General features: G+C 40.7%; 1 protein-coding gene across 1 annotated transcript in view; it reads right to left on the bottom strand.

The window, feature by feature from the left end:
• The window catches only part of DCAF5 (DDB1 and CUL4 associated factor 5), a 69,855-nt gene that overhangs the window by 18,316 nt on the left and 30,012 nt on the right, over positions 1–21,527 (bottom strand). The window contains exons 6-7 of the mRNA XM_082761294.1: positions 14,829–15,042; positions 855–921 (exon numbers count right to left, since the gene is read on the bottom strand). Of these exons, the coding sequence (XP_082617420.1) occupies positions 855–921; positions 14,829–15,042 (281 nt within the window). The remainder of the gene's footprint in view (positions 1–854; positions 922–14,828; positions 15,043–21,527) is intronic.

Here is a 21,527-nt window from a genome sequence, read left to right as displayed (position 1 = left end):
ATTCAGCACCACTCTGAAAAGGCATTTTGAATTGTTTCCACAGAAGAGAGATGCTGATGTTATAAGGCCTAGAGATAGTAATGGATGGTGTCGCATTGTCAGATCCTACACAATAACAGACAGTACCAAATTAGGCACCGACCAACTGTATAGCATTTGGAACACCATTGTTATATCCCACTCTGCTGCTTTTCTTTAACACCCCCAACTCCTGTTCTATGCAGATTTGGGTTACTGCTGCTACTTGCTTACTGTGTCTGCCCCAGCTTGGGGAAAGGTCAAAATAGTCATAAATGGTCATTGTTTCCACCAGCTAGTGCTCCTCCACCAGAACGTCCAAGAGCATACCTGCTCCGTGTCAGAATTCAGTGGGAGGGTTTTGGGGTAGGATGAAAAGAAGAGGAGGGTGGCACTGTATAAAACTGGCCAGAATCATTTATGCTGCAAGCTTCGTTATGGGATGAAGTTTCTTAGTAACAGATCTGAGTACTTCAGTGAGCTCAGATCAGCTTAGAAGCAGCAGAATTGGTAGACTCTTGTCTACCAAGCGAAGGAGGAAAGGCAGACCCTGCCTCCAGCCACAGCTCTCTCTGTCAGTTCATCCAGATGATTTAAATGATCATTATAAGAGAAAAGAAATACAAAGAAACCCACTATGATCACAGATTCAAATAGCATTGTCCATTGCTACCCAGAGACTGCACTATGTGTCTGTAAACTCTTCCCATCCAGCTTTCATCAGAACAATTCTGGATTCAGTGGCTGAGTGAAAACAGCAATTTTTCAAAAACAGATTAGTATTTGTCAGGCATTCTCCACCCTAAACCCCCAAATTCCAAAACAACAGAACTTACCTGCTTCTGGATCTGGAGGAATCCTCCACATATACAAATTGAAGTCATCAGAGCCCGAAAGAATGTACTGTTAAGAATAAAAATAAAAGCAGTTTACCACAAGGTATCACCTGAATTACATTATGTGATTGTTGATCTAGTTTCTCCAAACATGAAAAGAAAAGAAAATGAGATAGTTTTCCTCATTCTTTGCACCTCACTGATCAACTTACCCTTAAATAGGGATGAGGTACCAGCAGAAAAATGCTGCATGCTTATAAATGGACCAAAGCTCAAAAGCATGCTTCGCGTATCTAATGCCTACTGCCCAAAGTGCAAGTTTTCTTGTCAAATAAGGCTACAGATTATGGCTGGCTTTAACACCTACAGGACTAGAGTAAACATGGATCTTGCAGCCTGCAACTCTTGCCAGTTTTTTAATGTCTGCCACTCACCCTTTTTTCTCTCCTTCTGAACTACTGAGGAAAGCTTCTTCGAACACATACCTGAAGAAGAGAGCTAGCACTTTACTTGCACGTAAGCACAACATGTGTGGCTCACAGCAGTCTGCTGAAGACCATCAAAGGTCAGTCAATGATGATAATCTTCAGCACTGAACAAAACCAAAGCTAAACACTGTCACCAAGTCTCAAACTGTTCAAAAACCACATGTGAATCGTATAGTTTATTTTTCTCTTGGTTACAGCTACTCTGAAGAGATGGACAGCTGCCCTTTTTCAACAGTACATGAACAACAAGCAAGCTTTATGGTGTATAAGTTTCGGAAGTAATGCAATCTGAAGTAGCCCTACTTCATAAACTACAAACATTTACTGGAATGACAAGTGACATCTGACATGGTAAAAAGCTTATGCCCCTCAGTTAAGAGAGGCTATAAATTGTGCCTTGTCTTCAAATATCTCTTATCCAATAAACTGTAAATCCCTAATTAAGAGATGAGAAGACACATAGTGGAAACACTGGCAGATACCAATTCCAGTTACATTGGTGCAGACAGTTTAAATCTACCATCCTCAGCACACTTAAGGGTTCTGCTTAATCAATGCAATCAATAAGCTGGTTTTTAATTATTTTATTATTATAATTATTTGGAGGGAGGGAGGGAAGAAAAAGAAATAAACAGAGCAAGTCTGTCGCTTTCTTTATCCGTTGATAGGAGAAAACTCTGTTTTGTTTGGCTCAAATATAATTCGGTTTGTCTTTCACTCTCCAGGGATATATAATCTCATCAGGTAAAGTACCATCAAGCAGTGAGGAGATAAATCCTGGAATAACACAGGACTGAGAATCAAATAAACAAGAAATATATATACCAACACGGAGAAGCTGCTATAAATTTACACATATTCTGTTTGCAATGCTAATTACATTCTTGCAGAGTTTGGTTGTTTCCAGCCACAAAAATTGCAATTACCAACCACTGAAGTCCCTTGTCTGGCGTCCAACTATCACAATCCAGCCATTCTTCTTTCTCTTATTTTTAAGGATGTAGGATGTGAGTAAGCATTTATGAATGCAACTCTGCACATTTTCTGACAGGTAAGAAGCATTGATCAAACACCAGTTCCATTACAAACGTGTGTGCGCTAGTTCTGCATCACTCATAGACCCTTCCTTTCCAAGCCAGAAAGCAATTTCTACAAGTCAACGTGTTCAAGCACTTAGGCAGCTTACCTCTGCCAAACTGACCTACTGGTGCCAGGAATACGTGCTTCCCTTTCATCTCGCTGCTTATAAACGTTAGCCCACAGCAGGCTGAGCCGCGGTGCCAGATCTGCACAAATCAGGGCTCTCATAGGCAACCTCCCAGCAACCAGAAAGAAAGCAGCTCTCATGTGTTTTGTTACACAGAAAATGCCCCATAGGAAAAAAAAAAAAGCTTATGCTTAATGTTATGAAAACGTTGCCTGTTGTTGACATTTATTACTGAAGTGTGCAGCTGAAGCAAGAACTGGTTTGTCTATGATGTGGAGAAAAAAAAAAAAAGACTTCTAAAACATCTAAAAAGCTCAGTATCTTTTTTTAATGTATTGTGGTCATAAATTCAAAAGTTCCAACAACTCCTTTAATATGAGAGCAATTTACCACTTCACGTCTGAAATCAAACACGCCTATCAATGTCAGGCCCAGAAGTGACAGGTTTCAGATATCCCGCACCAGACAAAAAACACAGAAAAATCACATTATGTACGTGCAGGGAACCAAGCATCTCTGAGGCTCTTCAAATCAGCTTCAAAACTGATCTGCGGATGAAAATGCTGTATGTCCTGTAAGACTCAGTGGTCAACTGTCTAGGAGATCTGATGTATCATTGTCCACTGAAGAGGAACGCACTACCTTCAGATGCTCCTGACTTAGTCTGACTTTGGAGAAAGGGAGAATTGTTGTGTCCTTGCAGCGATGCAGACTAATGGCGATTTGGCTGCATCATTTTGAATGCAAACAGAGGGTCAAGACAAGTGATTATTCCCCTTACCTGGCCCTTGTGAGGCCACACTTGGGGTACTGTGTCCGGTTGGATCTCCCAGTACAAGAGCAACCCTAATAAACTGGGCAGAGAGTGGAGGAGGGCCACCAAAGCTACAAAGGCACACGACCTGCAAGGAAAAGCTAAGGGAACTGGGAACTGCAGAAGAAAAGAAAGTGAAGGGTCAGAGCGGACCCCAATAGTCTTCCGCTATCCAAAGGAACCCGGAGCAGGCAGGGACAGACACTTCTCAGAAGCATGCGGTGAATGCTCAGGAAGCAATGGTCACAAGTCACAGCAAGGGAAATTCCAGCTGAGCACAAGGGAACAACGTGTTCAGGAGCATGACAAACACTGCAACTCAGCCCCAGAAATACAGGGGAACCTCCACCCTTGCAAAACCAAAATTTAACTAGGCTCCCTGATAAACCTGAGCTGACTTTGACAATGCCTGCTCTGAAAAACAGCTTTGGACAGGTGACTTCCAGAGCTCTTTTCTGATTCTGCGAGTACCAAAGAAATAAAATGGAAAGAATTGGCTTAGCAGAATGTTTTGTTTTTTTTTTTCCTCTCTCTCCAAGGACAGAGAGACTCAACTCCACTATCTACTTAAAAGCATCACAATGTCCTTCAGTTAGTTATTAAGCCAGAAGACGGTGACATTTGCAACAACCAAATAAATATGGCCAAATCATTCTGGAGGCAGTAAGTACAAATGCAGCACCCACATTGCAATTTATGTCTAATCACAGAACAAAGCTGAGGATTCGAGCTGATGTTGTGAAGAAGTAGCTGTGTGTCTAACCTTGAAACCCAGACAGTCATCAATAACGGCCAGAAACTGATAGATACAAATTTGATGTTTTAAACTACAGGCTGAAGTTTTTATATATATTCAAGTTTTATTCCAACAATTAGCTCTCGCTAGTAATCCTTAGAAACATACCGTATTCTGCAAAATACCCAACCAATTTGGAATCTTCACCATTCTACTGCCACCACAGTAGCAGCTGCCATGGTTTTCCGTTCTTCTACCACGTTAAGAGGTTTGTACCTCTAGGGTACATGCTTCTTCCTGCTGTTCTCGTAATATAGAACTGAATTCAAGGCCTTTTGCCTTTTTCCCATTCCTTTTGCCTTTTTGCTGTGAGATCAGGTGATAGTAGGGAGCTGAGAAGTACAGCATGGACTTTGCAGCTTCAGACCAAGAGGCAGCCAGAGGCACAACTTCATGACTCTGCTACTTGAAGAACAACGTGCCAGCTGAAGCCTCAAGAGCAGGCACCCAAGCTGCTGAAGCCAGAACTGCACTGTGCCATGTGGCAATTTGACATTTGGCAATGCCAATCAGTAGTGTCTGCACAAGGCAATGGGAACCCAGGAACTCTGGAGATCACAGCTGGACTGATGGTACTGGGACATTTCCTTGATTTTTTCCCCCCATGTACTTGTTATTAGCATAACAAATAAGCCAATATTTTTCCCCACTGGTTGAAAGCTGCAGGATGACGACTGAGGAATTGCAAAAGTCATTCCATGCTACTAGAGAATTCAAGGAAATAATTGCTATGAAGTGCACCAAGCCCTTGTTAATAAGGCTAAAATCCTGAGGGAATAGAGTAGACTTCTTAAAAGGAAGAAAAGAAAGGAAAGAAAAGGGGTTTGGAGTACAGTAGATGAAAGAACATCATGCTGCATATGCTTAGACTCCACTTTAATTATGTCCAAGGGATTTTGGTCCTGAGGGGATGCGCAAAGAGTAATTCCTAGCAGAGCACCTTCTGCTTCAAGAACAAAAGCCCGGATAATCAAATCACACAGGCAAGCTAGTAAGAGGCAAAACCATGTGTGCTTACAAAAACAAGTAAATGCTAAGACAGGCTGCGCTCTCCCTCCTTTTTACCCTCCCCTCCGAAGAGAGGCTGCAAGCAGAGCATAACACAGAGAACTGGTGTAGTGCTGAGTTCTGCATGAGAGCAGATGCTGAGCAGAGTACAGATGCTCAGATGTCTGGGGGCAGAGACCAATATTAAAACCACCTGTTTGATTGTCTGCTTTTTTGCTGCTGTATCTGACTAGGGCTTCAGAAATCAACATTCAGCATATTCACATGAACATGAGGTTATAGAGAAAAGCAGTTGCTAATAATTAATATTTATTTTTTAAGCAGGGAAGAATCAGCTGCTGCGTCTAGCTGTTACTAACAATGACAGGAAAAGGCTTCCAGATGACTACCAGCTGCTGATTCAGTAGTTTGCCTTAGAAGGAAGAAAACTCTCAGGCGTGGTTAGAGTCTGCTGCTGGAGAAAGTCTGAGCCTCAAGTACGCATGAAATGATTAACATGAGCTATCATCAGGAATCTGGCAGCGCTACTTCGGACTAGCAATCTCCACTCGCTCCCTGCAACTCTTCTCGTCTTCTCTCTCCCCAAGGAGATTAGAACAGTTGATATAAATAAATGGAGACCTAATCAGCTGCTGCTATAGCCTTGTAACAGTAGCATTAGCACTGCATTTTGCAATACCACTCTGGAGAATTTATTTTTATACTTACCACTGCTGGTTTCAAAGCTTTCAAAATCCCACAGGCTGTATTTCCTCAGGTACTACTGAATATGGACTACTTAATAAAACTATATCTATATCAAAGCTTACACTGTTTTTTTTTTGTTAACATCCACATTTTCCGTTTCCATAAAATCCCTTTACTTAATGACCTAGATCAGAGGCATTTTCAAGCTTTTAGACCTAGACAAAGGACCAGCAGACACGGATAGTTTTTTCCCAAAATATGTGTAGATCTTTTGAATGGCCCTACTAATGTAAGGAAGAGTAAGAAGAACATAAATAACAAAACTTGTCTTAAAAGCACCATGGTGACCATTTGAGAAGTGCCAACCTGAAGAAGCCCTGAACATGCCCACTGACACCCAAATTACGGTCACTCACCCTACAGATAGCAAGGAGTTGGACAGGCTCATATTCCATGCTGCTGCTTACAGCCTTACCAAGTCAGCTCTGAAAGAGATTCAACTTCTTAAATCTCAATTCCCACTCATTTGAGTATGCCTGTCCTTTCCTCAAAGGGACCAACAAAACGTCCTCCGTATGTTGCCTGTAATATAATTCATGGTTGGGGTGTAGGCTTTTGTTTTTCTCCCAGTGACAACTCATAAAAATTCTGGACTGATGGTAGTCTGCTAGGCTGAAGTCCTAACTGCACTTGAGCATAAGAGAAGATACCTTGGACAACTCTGTGGTGAGGTATGCACTGAACAAACCACAGTTTGATGTGAATTGGAAAAACACTACTTGTCCAAGAGATTAAAATTCATAGCAATCAGCACTTTGGGGAAGGAAACCACTTACATGAAGAATATAAGAACTGAGTATTTTTCCCAAGGGAGAAAGGTCTCCTAAGGAAACCAGGTGTATGCTATTTTGTTCTTTGTGGCACTAACCCAACTTCAAGAACTTTTAAGCTTTGCAGACAATTTCAAATTTGACAGAAGACCTGAGGGCTCAATAATTATGAACTGGCCAGATTTACTTTATTTCTTAAAAAAAACAAAAACAAAAACAAACAAACAAAAAAAAAAACACAAACAGTGGCTACTTACAGTGACTACTTACATCTTTGAGAGAAAGGCAGTACCAAAATCATGCCTCCCTAATGAACAAAAGGAAGCCCAAACAGGAAGTCATCCTTGAACCAAACAAAATGCCAATGAAATCACCATGATCTACCTCTCAGATCATGGTGATTTCCAAGGGGATGAGAAAGCAAAGGGGATGAGAAAGCAAAGTACAAGCACATAAAACCAAAACGTTCAAAAGGTGACCTCATACATATATATACGTGTATATATAAAATATCTCAACCATAAATATTTTTCATGCTAAATATGTAATGTATAGTGAGAACCATATTTGACATGACAACCAATTCCTTTTCTTACAGCTACATCTTAGACACAGCAGTCTCATTTATGAGAAAGGTGTGTAATGCAGTATTGGCATCTCAAAAACCCCAGAATTTTTGTTTTAAATGACTGATATTTAATTTACAATTTGAACAGAATTTAGTGCCAAGTCTGCACTTCTCTGCAAGCAGAAAGCCCACATTTATTTTCAAGTCATCTTTCTGTTTAGAATACCCACTAACCAGGAGGAAGACGAGTTAAGGATGCATACAGTTAATGGTTGGACTTGATCATCTCGAAGGTCTAATTTCTATGGAGGAGGAAGACATGTCTTCCTATTCAAGAAGCAACAAGGAGCACGCACACAAAGCAGTGAGATAACATAGTTTGAGAAGGGCATTTCCAGAGGAATAAAGAAAAAAAAAGAACTCCCACAAAGCAGATATATAGCTCTTTCCTTTAGCAGTCAAGAAGCAAACCATCGGTTGGGCTAAATATCGCATCTCTTTGCAAGCCCTGATCTTTGTGTCAGGCTGTTTCTGTATGCTGATGAATCTAGGCTTTCAGAATAGAATTCCTACCAAGTACAACTTGAAAAATCTGCTCTAATGATCATCTGCTGGCCTCTTTGCCGGGTATGCTTCCACTTACACCCCTTGTGCCAACATCAGAGCTCATGGCACAGTAGAGGCTGGTTCAGTACCTAGAACACTAAAATCCTATAGTAAATCACAATCAGTCATCCAATCCATTTCCTCTGCTTCAGCTATTTCAGCCAGGTTCAGGTGAGTGCCAAAAGGGCCCAAGTAACATACAGGACCTCCCCTCTTGATGCCATACTGCCTTGTTTGTCCCCTCAGAGTGCAACCCCAGCCAGAGTGGCTCCCTTTTCTTATTTTAGAAGCTGTCACTGTTGTCAACTAAGAAATTCCTCCCTTCAAGCTAGGTAACCTGGGGGTAGGGTGGGGTAACAAAGAACAGTCACCTGTGCAGGCTATTCATCTCTTGTTCGTGTCTTTCAATAACTAGACCTAAAGCAGGAAGAGAAATAACTAGGAAAATTATTACTGAAACATGTTTTGGGAAGTTTATGGTTCTTAATATCATTTATCTACTAAAAAGGATACCTGTAAGTTCTTTTATCTTCTACTCTGTAATAAATCCTATGGCTTGAATCATATCTGTTGTGCAGTCTGACATAATGCAAAACTAACCTACAACTAGTTCTCATAGCACCATGGCATTATGAAACCTTTGCTTTTAAACAGCCACCTTTTTTCATACAAGCAAGGAGAGCAGCTTGCAACCTGCAGCATTTGAGACTGTTTTTCAGGAGGGTTCAAACTGGCACAAACAAGAGCCTGAGATTTCCATCTTGGCCTAGGAACCAGGAAGGTACCTCCGAAGGCTTTTTCCAGCAGTAACTTTGTTCCTCAGCATGAAGCATGCCTATCTCATGAACTGGAAAAAGAAAAGCCATGACACAGCAGACTGGAGAAACACAACTCGCTGCTAGTACATAAAGTTCAAAGCCAAAACTTTGTATTCCCACTCCCTAAATCCTTAATCTTACAAGCAGCCAACTCTGTGTGGGGCAGTCCTAAATGCTTACAGAAGCATCATCAGGAGCAATCCATCACCGTTTTACAGCTGCCTTTTTGCTATGCACAGGGGCCATAACAGTCGTTTTATTCACGAACAAAAAAGCAACTTAGAAACTCTTACTGTGGATTTCTATGGCAGGGAAACATGTTCCATAATGTTCCTATTATGTTCCAAAGAAAGCAACAACGTTATCTGAACATACTAAGGGAACTCTTAGTTGGATGGATGAAACTGCATATAGCCCAACTGCTCTGTTTTGATTTCTTCGGCTGTTACTTTGTCAAAGATATGCTAAAATCAAATATTGTATTAGTCAGGATTATCCAGAATTCATAGTATAGCTGTCAGTACAGCCCCCTTGGCTTGTTTAGCACTGTAGTGCTCACTCTCCCTTCCCTCTCCCCTGTCCTGCAAGTGATACTACTGAACTGCAGGTCTCCTGCGATGCACCTACAAGGAACACCAAACCTGCAGGCTTCAAAGTCTTCTGAGTCAGGGCTCCAAAATTCAGCTTCAGTATGGGTCCCTTTGGGTTTATCCATGACTATCCAGAGGTCTAAAAACCTCCACCAGTGGCTTACAGGAATTCAGTAGAGAAGGGAGAGAGGAAACAGGGCTGGCAGGATGCCCCAGGGAACAGGGGAAGGGGTGATCTGAACCATAAGGGTTAGAGGAAACTCCCAGCCCCTTCTGCCAAGACCCAGGCTCTAAAGAGCCATTTTTAGTACAAGCCTCCCATATGTCAATTACCAAAAGCAATGGGGAATAAATAAACAAAGCAGTCCATAGCCAGATGCACTGCTCATGTGGTATTTTGTATGTATGTAATGTTAGCATGTATCTGGGACTGAATCTGCCATTTAGAGAAAGTAGAAACAAAATACAGCCTCGTCAATAATTCTTGAAGGGTGCCAACTTAAGACACAGTAAGACTCATTTTCTTTTATGCAAGCACTACAAAATATTTGCAGACTGACTGCTTTTCATGTACTAAGTAGTAATGACTGCAGTAAGCTACCAGTCATTAAGAAGTCTTCTATGCATAGGAAACAAAACGTGCTCTTTAGAAAAAGACTTCTCGTTTTGCTTTCTCCGTTTTAAAGCTAGACGCTGATAAGTACTATTTCCTGAGATAAATGGTCCTTATATTAGATGACAAAGAAGAACACAGAAGAAAAGTTGTATTTCTTTAGGAGGGCAATGCACAGCCATGTAAGACCTCTGGCACCTGCACAAGTAGCCCTGTTCCTGCAGAAGGGTTACGTTCACGCAGTAATTCTGTGCTGTTAAAAATGGGGCTGTCCCTACCCAGGGCTATTTAGTACAGAGCCTTCAACATAATGAAGGCTGTAACTTTATAGGGAGTTGGAGCAGTCTGAAGTACCGTGAGTGGTGCATTCCTGAAACTCTCCTATACCAGCGTAATGTCAACAGAAAAGGCTGAGTGGTGATGTAATGTCTGAGGGCATGCCAGAGTCAAGACACTTTTTGTTTGATTCACAGGGTACAAGTTATTTCTCCCCACCCCCCCTTTTTTAAAGCAGGCACCAAGCAGCAGTTTTCACAGCTACAAGTGCTGTAGAACCCCACATTACCTACACAGTGGGGAAAAAAACAAATAAATCAGCGAAATGATACCGCTCAGCACTGTGACACAGGCAACAGTACTTGAGCAAGAATAATTTTTGTTCTACTTTTTAGTTTGGAAGTGTTTTTGAGTTTGGTGTGTTTTCCCCCCCCCCCCCCCCCCCCTCTTCTCTTTCTCCTGTCCATCACCATAACCTATGCTTAAAAACACATTTGGGTACCTGAAGCACTCCAATTCTTCCTGTATCCTCAGATCCAAGAAGGTATTTGCCATACATCAATTAAAAATCCTTAGCATCTAAGCATTTCTCAAATCCTAAAGCTGACCAGAAGAAAGGGAACTCCCCTCAGTCCTCCTGATGCAACCTGAGATTCTCACACACTTTGTGCGTAAATGAACACTAGAGGAAAATCCATGGGAGATAGGTGCAGAAATAAACGGGCTTTAAGAATTTGGGCCTGGATGCCTGTACCAGAAGGATGGACAGATTCTGCTCCTGCGTAAGTCTCTGTAGCAAACAGAGAGAGAGGTCAGCTGGGGGTCCTACCTGATCCATCTCGCCTATCTTATTCCTCCTTCCTCCCACAGCTGTATGGCTCGAGTGAGCTCCTAGATAATGCCCACAGCATACAATTTTGAACTCATTCAACTGTGAGCATCAGAGCTCTCCTACAAAGAAAGGCAAGATTGGTGGCATGTGAATGAGGTCATTACACTCATGACATGGACAAAAGACAGTTCTGAGAAGCAAATGAAGGCAATTAAAAATGGGTGCAAACAAAGCGCCAGCTACACATTGCCTCTCAGGCTTTGGTAGCTGAAATAAACAAGACTGGAGCATTTCTAGGAAAAACATTTGCATATACTGTTTGCTGATTTTCAAATCGAGCTCACAAGGACAAGGGCACTAACACTTTTGGAGGAAAGCAGTTTGCAAGGACACAAAAAGAAGCCAAGCTGTTCATCCTCCAAGACCTCTGTCACCCTGCTTGAGCTGCAATGTTCTCCCCACAAAATACCTACAAGAACTCAAAGCCATTTAAAGCGCTTTGCACTGTGCTATTTTAAATTAAAAATAAAATTAAAAAAAAAATCACTGGGATTAACAGGTGAATCTTTATAGTTTTTGTTCCCTAAAGCATTAATGGCATTTCATTCACTGTGAAGAGGTTTCAATCTACTTGTATCACAGGTGCTTCAGTCCAAGGAGGTGCTATCCAGATCACTGCATACCTGCTGGTTGCAGGCTCCCCTCCTGCATGACAAGCCAGGAGAGCTGAATCCTGTTGAGTCCCAACAATCTGTGGGGACTAATGGGAACACTGAGCTCAGTTTGGCACACAGAGTCCAACTGTCACCAAAGAAACAAACCAATCAAACTGTTCCCCAGCTAGTAGTCTGTATTTTATTTGTGTAAAGAAATTGTATTTATTTAACTATGTATTTAATGTGATCACATGCGCACACAACTTGTCAAAGTAAGAATAACACATCTGATTACTATGGGAACTTATACTTAAAGTAATTCAATGCTTAGCTGTGATGTCGAAGAAAACTTGTAGATTGTGTGCTTGCAGCTAAGAACCTGTTCATTTTTGCCTTACTGGAATCCAAAATCTCCATATGGAACATGGGTTTATTTACCTCTCTGTAGATATCCGTGAGGCAGCAAGATTCCAAAGGCAAGTACTGAGATACTAAGAGCTGCAGGGGGTGGTGGTTTTAAGCCCTGATGGTCATGATTCACAGGGAAACTTCCCATGAGTAAACCATTCTCCATGTACAAACTTCATGGAAAGATTAGCAAAGGATGCAGTTCTGTGAGGAGCTGAGCCTCACAGCGATAAAAGGCCACCTCTCATCCACCCTCCAGTCTCTTATATCACATTCAAACGCTTGGCAGAGCCCTCTGAGTGTCAATATAAGTCATTAATCAAGAAAAAGTAAATACTTCTGCCAAGTTAGGAAGTTGAATCAGTTAAAGGTCTTGCATCTTGCTGAAAAGAAGGGCTTCCCCCTTCAGCCATTCGCTTATTTTTTCAATCCAACAGCAACCTAAGCACTCATGAGTTAACGATAGGCCTTTTGGTGTTAGGGTTAAAATAGGGAACTGAAATGCAACTTTATCAGATGAACTAACTGTGCAGACAGCACATAATGCTTTTTGAACACAGGAGAGTCACATTTTTAAATTACTAGAGACTCTGGATGAAGTATTTAAACCTAACTATTTAAGACAGCTCAAAAGGAGAAAAAAAAAGATTGAATTATCAGTTTAATAAAGATGAAAAGAAAAGTTGAAGACAGAAAATCTGAGGTGCAACAAGAGAAAAATTCTGAAGAATCCTTCCTACCACAAATGACACTCACAATTTGAGCACAACTTTCTTATCCCTAGATCCCTTCAAATGATCCCTGCACAAAAAACTTCAGCTCACAAAGTTTTGATCCTACAAGGAAGTACAAGCAAGGAATTCTATGAAGCTCAGTAGGGACTTCCCATAGATATCAAATGAAAGACATTCTTTATTAAGGCAAAATACAGCAATATTAAAGGGGGGGGGGGCAGCAGCACTGGAACCAGTTTAAATTAAAAACAGATTTTTTGTTGTTATTATCTTGTATGTATTATTTCATACTCATAAAACTGACCAAAAAGCAGCTGCATACTAGTTGTATAGAAGGACTAACCTTAAAAAAATATATTATTATTATTATTACTCAGCTTGTCTATCTTCAGGAGGTTTGAGCTCTAACCTTTGCTAGACACACCTGGAGACAGAATTGGGTTCTCTGTAAAGATGGTCTTTAAGGACTGTCAGTAGCGCTGACAACCTTTAGTCACCTGAAGCTGAGCATTATTGGACAGTTTCAGACATGCAGTTGGACCACACGTTGGCATTTCCTGCAACTTCTGTATCTTTATTTTACTCCAGTTGGAGGGTGGGTACAAACCTGCATCTAGATGTCAGATTCCACATTTCTAATATTCCATACTAAACCTTACCTCTCCTATTAACTTCTTAGGGCACTAATAAGGGAATAGAGCTCCTTTTGCTCTGATTTCCAACTTGTTAATAGTATTATGTGCTAGTATTTATTCAAACAGAAGGTCCATCAAGCAAAAAGAATATCAAGGTTTTTAAAAAGACAGGCTTCTGAAACACAACACTATACCCAATAGAAAATAGCTTAAAAAGCAGAAGAGACACTAAAGCTTTTTTCTAGATCTTCAGTAACAGACAAGAAGCTAAACTATTTGTCAAAGTGTACACAGTTCTACTCTGATTTCCAAAGGAGAAAACAGTGTCATCTTTAGGCTGACTAAGCAAATGGACCCTAATTCATCTACTCTTTTTTTTCTGTTGTTATATACGTGTTTGCCATTCTTTACAGTATATACTTCTAATTTTTTAAGATGGTTTCAGTATTGCATTTTCATTCTCCTTCTGCCAAAAACTATATAAAACTCAGAAGGAACGTGCAACACACTGATTTCCCATGCCCATTCATCACACTGCTCAAGTTCAGTGATGCAAATGTATTTCCCACTCGTTATCTGAAAGAAGCTCAACTCTGCCTCCTGCAGCAGCAATAGAATTAGCGACTGAATTCTGACTGCAGGACTTCTATGGATGACAGCAAAAAAATGTTCAGATCTTAGTTAGTCCTGCACTATTGTGTTTTGACAATACATCTTTTGTCCCTAAACATCATTAGCGGTTATTAAATACAGCTGTCCAGAGACAATGTTCAGCTCTAGAAATATACAGCCACTTTGTGTGTGACCTATTTTTTGTGATTACTAGTAGGGACAGAGTCCTGCCTCAGTACAGGAACAAACTACTCCTCCCTAACCCCCTGCCATCACCACTAACAGAACACTGAACAATAAAGACCTATAATCGGATCCAGAAGTAAAGTAAGTAAAGGAGAAACATAATTTGAAATAAGAATTAAGGACTTTATGAATACACAACAAAATGTAAGTGTTGGGATTGTTTCTACTATTCTCAAAAACAGTATTGAAATGAAAATATTTCCTTATCACATGGGGATAATATTGTTTAGTCGTGGTTCTAAAATCATATTAAATGGACCTAAAAGGCCTCTGCAAGTATTTTTTTCTTGTGAATATTACCTAAATAAGTACTAGATCACATCAGTCAAGAGGTAAAACTTATTGTGTGCTTTGGTATACATTTTGCTTCATCCAGAGCCTATGTTGCAGAACAGTTCTGAAGTAAGCCTATACATGCTCCGTGTTCTGTTTTATCAACTGAATCAGGGAAAAATAAACAAACAAAAAACCAAAACCGCAACACTACGAAGGTGTTTTCAAATACTGATGGAAGCTTTGTAGACTCAGGACAGCATTACCCGCTTATTACCTGATCACGATCGCCCGCAAAACAGCAACTCTTCATGGTACATGAGTTAAAGTACCCTTGGTTGTCGAACTGGAAGACAGGCAGTCGGCAGTGGATGTCGTAGAGGACGGGGGGAAGGCGCCGACGCAGGGCCAGCAGCTGGGTTCCATTGCTGTTGAAGCGGACACTCATGGCACTCTGAAGGGAGAGGTTTCCACCATAGCGCAGCAACGAACTGGGAAAAGACAGAGGAAACAGGTCAGATGGGCTACACAGATGAACCGAACTGCTTAAAAACAGAATTCTAACATTACTGAGTCATTTCAAGCTGACAAGCCCATAAACTCTATTCTTGTATATTTTCTGCTTCGAAGCATCAATCCCTGAATAAACTTCATTCAAAGCCTAGATGACAAACTATCAAAACGATAAGACTATAAAGTCTCAGAACAGTGAAGCTAAGATTGTGAAGAGTTTTGTAACAAATACATTTCCTGCCTGGGAGCAAAGTTCCACAGAGTAACTGTAAGCCTTTAAAAGGCTATTCTTGTACTTCTGGGATGTTGGCATCTAAAACCAACCCTACTCAGCTCTTTTTGTTCAGCTGGTGCCCTAAACCAGCCAAGCCAAACTTTGTCTCTCTGCTCTGGCAATGGATGGCATTTTCTCCAAGCATAGATACTCCGACCATTATCTTACTTCCACTTCTATTTACAGCTCTACAAAACATCGAAGAATGTTTGAACTCTAAAATCAGTTCCAGCTGTCTTAAATAAAAGGCCACCTTACTAACAAGTTATTGCAAGAAATGCTAAAATAAGACACTTAGCTAATCTCAGACTTGCTCCATGTACAAATATTGCCAAATAGGCAGGACAATTATGCTAACAGATGACACTATCACCTAAAAATCTCACATGGTTGAAATAGCTGGTTTCCTTATCCCATATAAGGTTGTATGACCAGAGCTGGAGTATCTGTATCAGTTCTTACTGACATATACAGCATAAAAATAAAGGGTCATAATTTTCCATACTCTTTTTAGAACAGTAACGGATATGGAATTTGACCCATTTGTGAGCTTAATGATGATCAAAGCACACCTGATATTTAACATGCATTCTAGAGGCTTTCTTGTCTTTTCAAAGACTTAATCCTTGTATTTGAAATCATCATGTGTATGGAGAGGGAGACAAACAAGGAGGATATTTTATCTGCGTTTTTTTTTTCTTTTATTATTATTATTATTTTTATTTTTCCCCACACACAGACCACTGAAGCTTCCTTAAACCGTACTGGAACCAGACCTTTTATAAACAGGTTTTGAGCAGCCTCCATCAAATCTTGTGTAAAGAGCTGTGATTTTTATGCACCTTCTGGACCAGACAAGGCACGCCAGCACATAATTTGTAGATTCTAGAAGGGAGTTCATTCACTGGTTTTAATGCTTCAGATTTTCTGATGTAGCCCTCTGCCTCAACATTTGTGAAAAATGAGTCACTCCGCGTGTATGGGAAGCCACATTCCACACAGGTTGAAGCATGCATCACTACAGGAGATACTGTAAAGTTAAAAATCTATTGTTCCTAAGCCAGAGTTAAACAAAACCAAAAACAAAACAGGAGACTAGACTCCCCATAACGAACACCCTAGAAATACGCTGCTCCCAGGCGCACAAACTTTGTGAGCTGAAGAGTCAAAGCCAAGGTGCCACGAAAGAACCAGAAGCCACATTTTCAAAAACAGCTCCACAGAGCTTCAGGCTGGGCACCAAGAATTCTTAGCACCTTTTACTATGCTGTTTTTGAGCACTTAGGTATGTAGCTTCTTGATCAATCTAGATTTTGGCTTTGTGGAAACCGATTTCAAGTAAGATGTAAAAGAGCATTATACAAGACAGCTGTGCCAGCCTGCCAGCTTCTTGCACCTCCTTCCTCTTGTCCCCTGATCAGTCACTTGTGTCCATTGGTTATCTTGCTTATCAACAAACAAAAACCAACCTGCCCCCTCCACCCCACCCCACCACCACAAAAATATAAACTAAAATACTGCAGAAGAAATAAACCCGCATTTTTTTGGTTGAGAAAGGTCATTTTTTCTATAAAAATACAAGTTTTCCACCACATGAGAACACCATGATGCACATGGACCAACTTGATTTGATGGTAAGATGCAGGCCAATGCTGTACCAAGACTAAGCCCCCTTCCCCATTACCAGTTCTCTTCCTGGGCCTGAACTGCAGCCCAGATCCTCTCGTGCCTGCAAGCGAGCATACCAGATACCCCATCCTTTCAGATCTCCAAGCAGTTTCCATGGTTACTATTATTATGCCCTGCCTGAAATATTTTGAGATTATGTTTTATAGTAATAGTAGTATAACATTAAACTAGCTTCCATTCTGCTTACAGATGTTTTCACTGGGCTCCTATGGCAGTCAAAGCTATCAAACAAAACACTTATTAGAGTTGAATTCTGTATCCTGTTTCAGTAACTTCAGTGAAACAAAGCTCTAAAAGAGTATTCTACTTATTAAATGAAGAAAAAGTAGAACTTTAGAAATTATGATCACATACACAGATTAGAAGTCTAATATTAAGAAGCTGCATAGTTGAGCACCTCTCAGAAGCCTCACAGATTTGTCTACTTCGTATCTCTACTCCGTACCATTCAGCCACACTTGCAATGCAAATACAGTTTGTGCTGTTCTTGACCATGACATCTGGCTCAAAGAAAAAATAATAAATAAAAATACCTGCAAAAAAGTGGGCTAAATTTGGCTGAAGGAGGAAGAAAGGCTACAATAGACATTTACTGTTCATGTGGACTAGTGACCTATTCTATAAAGCATTTACCTTTCACAGACTCTGAAAAGAGACATTAGGTAGTTAGGTGAGGATGAGAGAAAAACTGATATCAAAGCTCCCCAAGCATCCATTTCCTGATGAAAAGGACAAGGACAACAGGGAAGACGAAGACAACAGTAGTATGAGGAGGGGAAAATTGTGCTTAAGCATGCTCAGTGTTAAAATGACTGCCCCCACTTTTCAGACTGCATCATGTTGCTGCTCAGTACCTTCAGTCATTGCTACTTTGGGATTTTTTTTCAGACAGGATTATGTGGGGCACTGCAGACATGCTTGGATGTGTTGCCCATGTTACAACTGTCACTTCTGCCAGCTCCTTACTTCATGCTCCAGCAAACAAATTTCAGAATCACCACCTTGCAGTTCCTACAGCTTTACTGACGCGGCAGACTAAGACCAATACTCCCACCTCAAGCACCCAGACCACGACAGCTAAGGAGAAATCCAAGGGGGAACCCAAAAGGACATGCCTGAGCAAGATGGGCAGCACCCGCTTTTTGCCACAGGCATTATCGTCGTGCACCCAGACCCAGACTACGCCAGGAGTCAGACTGCTTCCAAACTTGGCTTGCCCAGGCAGCCGGGGAATGCTGGGGCTGCCTACCAGCTCTGGGAGCAACAGAGCCATACCCACTCCTGAGTTTAAAAAAAGTCATCTTGTATGATTAAGAGAAATATTTAGTCCACAGATGGAACATTACATCCAAACACACATGCTGGCGCTGGAGGGAGTAAATGGACAGTTATGTGCAATATGGTCATTTCCGTAGTTGGATATGCTGCATTCAGGCAGCGCTCGAGTGGTAGCTAAATACCAGCTCAGGCAAACAATGGAAGGCTTTCAATCCAAGAGCAGCACCACTAAAGTAAATAAATCCGCTTCTGCTGGCAGCTAGCGGGGTGAGGGAAGGAGTCGTCTCACTGCAGTCAGAATTTGCACCACTCAATCGCTTCCTCTGCAGCAAAAGACCATACCTGAAACAAATGTTTCTCTCCTGTTCCCCGCTATCTGAAGAAAAAAAGGTTGTTTCATCCTTTTTAGAAAAGTCAGCTGCCTGACTGGTAACAGACGCTTAACCCAGACTACTCCCGAGTTTGCTTGACAGCAGACAGTGAGCACTAGAACTGAGAGAAGATCAGTGTCCTGGCAGAAGTAAAATAAAAGAGGCGTGTGTGACAGCATTAAATAGGACCATTTGAATAGTTTCTCTCGATAAGCTGTAAATCTGACAGTGAACTGCAGTACAGATACTGTCCTTGGGAAATGAGAGTCATTTAAGAGGGATAAGGAAGGAAGGAAGTGAGAAAGTACTGGTATCATAAACAGCAGTGTGTGAAACCAACATAATGAAAGAATGACCTTAAAAGGGAAAAATGAATTGACTGCTTGTAACTAATACATGCGATTGCATACAGCCCTGTTTGTCAGCAGTTCTGTAACCACTAAATTGAGGAACTTCTAACTGTGCAAAAAGAACTGGCATAAAACTTGGCAAATAGAAATCCTGGCCTGGAAAACCACAGAAGAGTTCATTTATTTATTTATTTATTTAAGAAAGTAATTCTGTGCATGTAAAAACACACAGTTCTTATTCAGTCTGGAGCAAACAATTCAGAAGAGCCAAATTTACCAATGACAGAAAAGCAAGCAAGGTATCAATTAACATGCATGCTTTTTTTTTTTTTTTCCTGTTTTAAAGGAGATTAAAATTCTTACAGAAATCTCAAGGTATCTTCTTTAAAAAGCAGCACAGTTGTGTAAAAAAGTGCCTGGAATTTCTCTTTAAGTATTGAGAAGTGTTAAGAAATCTAAATTACGTCCATCAGTGTCTTACAAAAAAAGAATACACAAGACATAGCCAACATTTTATTATTTCATAGTAATATGCTCCTCTTTCTAAATTGTCATCACTATTTGATTATCTCACTACTTGTACAAAAAATCTTCTGTAGATGAACGACATCCCTCAGAACATGAGATGGAAAATAAAGGCTATTTGTTTGAACTTCAAAGAACAACCAAATGAAGGCTGTGTATTGTTAGTAAAACTAAGTACCTTTGCTTTCCTTTGCAGAGGACAAACAAGTAAAATCACCTGCATACAACAAGACTGGAAAAGTAGGGAGTTCAGGGTGAAAATCCTGTAGTAGTTGTTTGTAGTAGTTCAGGGTGAAAATTCTGTATGTTCAAAGAACATGTCACTCTTTCTCACCTTTACTGTTAGGCTCAGGAACATACACGTTAGAAGAAAGATCAATTCCCAACATTAATAATCTTTTGTGCTTGACAAACTCTAAAGCGAACAGAAGCTTGATCTTTCCCTCCAAGCCAGGAAGGCTATATTTTTATATATATATATTTCACATTATACATATATATATGTATATAATTTATTTTTTAAAATGACAGATTCTTATCTGATAATTGACTTCAGAATCTGGAGCCTTAAGATCATCCGACATCACCAGATTTTAGTACCCAGGGCAACCAGACCTTGTAACAGCAAAGGCTTGCATGGTTTAGCCCTTACGATCTAATTGAGGTGCTGAATGCTAATATTGCTTCACCAGTGATCGTGGGCAGTTCTCCAGAAAGCACTGTTATGTTTTCCTTTACCTTTATTCACAGGAAAAACAGAAAACAAACAAGAAAACACCCACCTATAAAATGTCATTATTTTGACTAGGATGACAGAGCAGAGGCCCGAAGCGTACCAAACTCTTTCCCTCCTCTGCATCACTTACATCCTTCTAGGGTTTAAGGCTATTATGGCAATTAAGCGTTAGGAAATGACAACAATGAAAAAACAACCCTATTTATTTGAATGTTTCACATCCTCCTTCAGCTCTACTCAATGTTTGTTTTAGTCTTATTACAGACCTGTTCCCAAACATTCTCACCAGCCCAGCCTTGCCCTCACTACAGCTCTGAGTCAGCAGGCACAAGTGCCCTGTTCTCACTCTGCCTGAATTATCTAGGTGTTACTATCAAGTAAGTAATAAATGAGATCTACTGGATAGTGAAACGGTTTTGCAAGAAGAGGGAAAAAAAAAACATTTAATCGGATTTTAAAAAGCAAAATAAAAGTAGAGAATGCAAAGTAAAGAGTAACTGTCCACTAACCACAAGCAAACTAGCTAAACGAGCTCATCATTTTTCTCCTTCTCTAATCTCTAAATTCTAAAATCAGTCTATTACTCACCGTGTTCAGAAATAGCACCTTGAAGGATGGAGTATAGACTGTGGGAGAGAACACTGCTCAGCTGAAGGCAGTAAACCAAAAAGGAGTGGGTTCCATCAGATAACCAGACAGAGAAGATTCAAGTACGGCCAGACGTGACAAGGGAAGATGACCTCAAGACCAAACGACGGAACAATAGTTGTTTCCAAAACAAAGCACACACCAAAGTCAGTGTAACACAAAGTACACAGCTGCCAGAGAAAGTTACCTCAGAAAGATAATCTGAGTGCAAAAGAGAGTAATTTCTCATGAAGAGTAACTCCATATTTATACCTTAGGGCCTACACAAGACCAGTCCCTTATCCTTTGTAAGACTGCGTTATTGATTTTTTCCCCTGTGCGTTTTCCTGTACTGTGTTTCCTGTATTGCATTAAAGCTGAACAACATCAGCTGCAGATTTGCTTCCTCATCCAATAAAAACATGTTTATAGCCACACACTTTTCTGCAGCGAAGCTGCTCCAAGTGCAAAGTCTTCACCTGAGCTGGGGCAATCCCAAGCACAAATACAGTCTGGGCAGAGAACAGCTTGAGAGCAGCCCTGAGGAGAAGGACCTGGAGTGTTAGTTGCTGAGAAGCTCAACATAAGCCAGTGTCGTGCACTTGCAGCCCAG

Source organism: Aythya marila (assembly GCF_965140915.1).
Source record: "Aythya marila genome assembly, chromosome: 5".
Taxonomy (NCBI): domain Eukaryota; kingdom Metazoa; phylum Chordata; class Aves; order Anseriformes; family Anatidae; genus Aythya; species Aythya marila.
The sequence above is the reverse complement of the archived record's forward strand: the minus strand, read 5'-3'. Positions and strand labels throughout refer to the sequence as shown.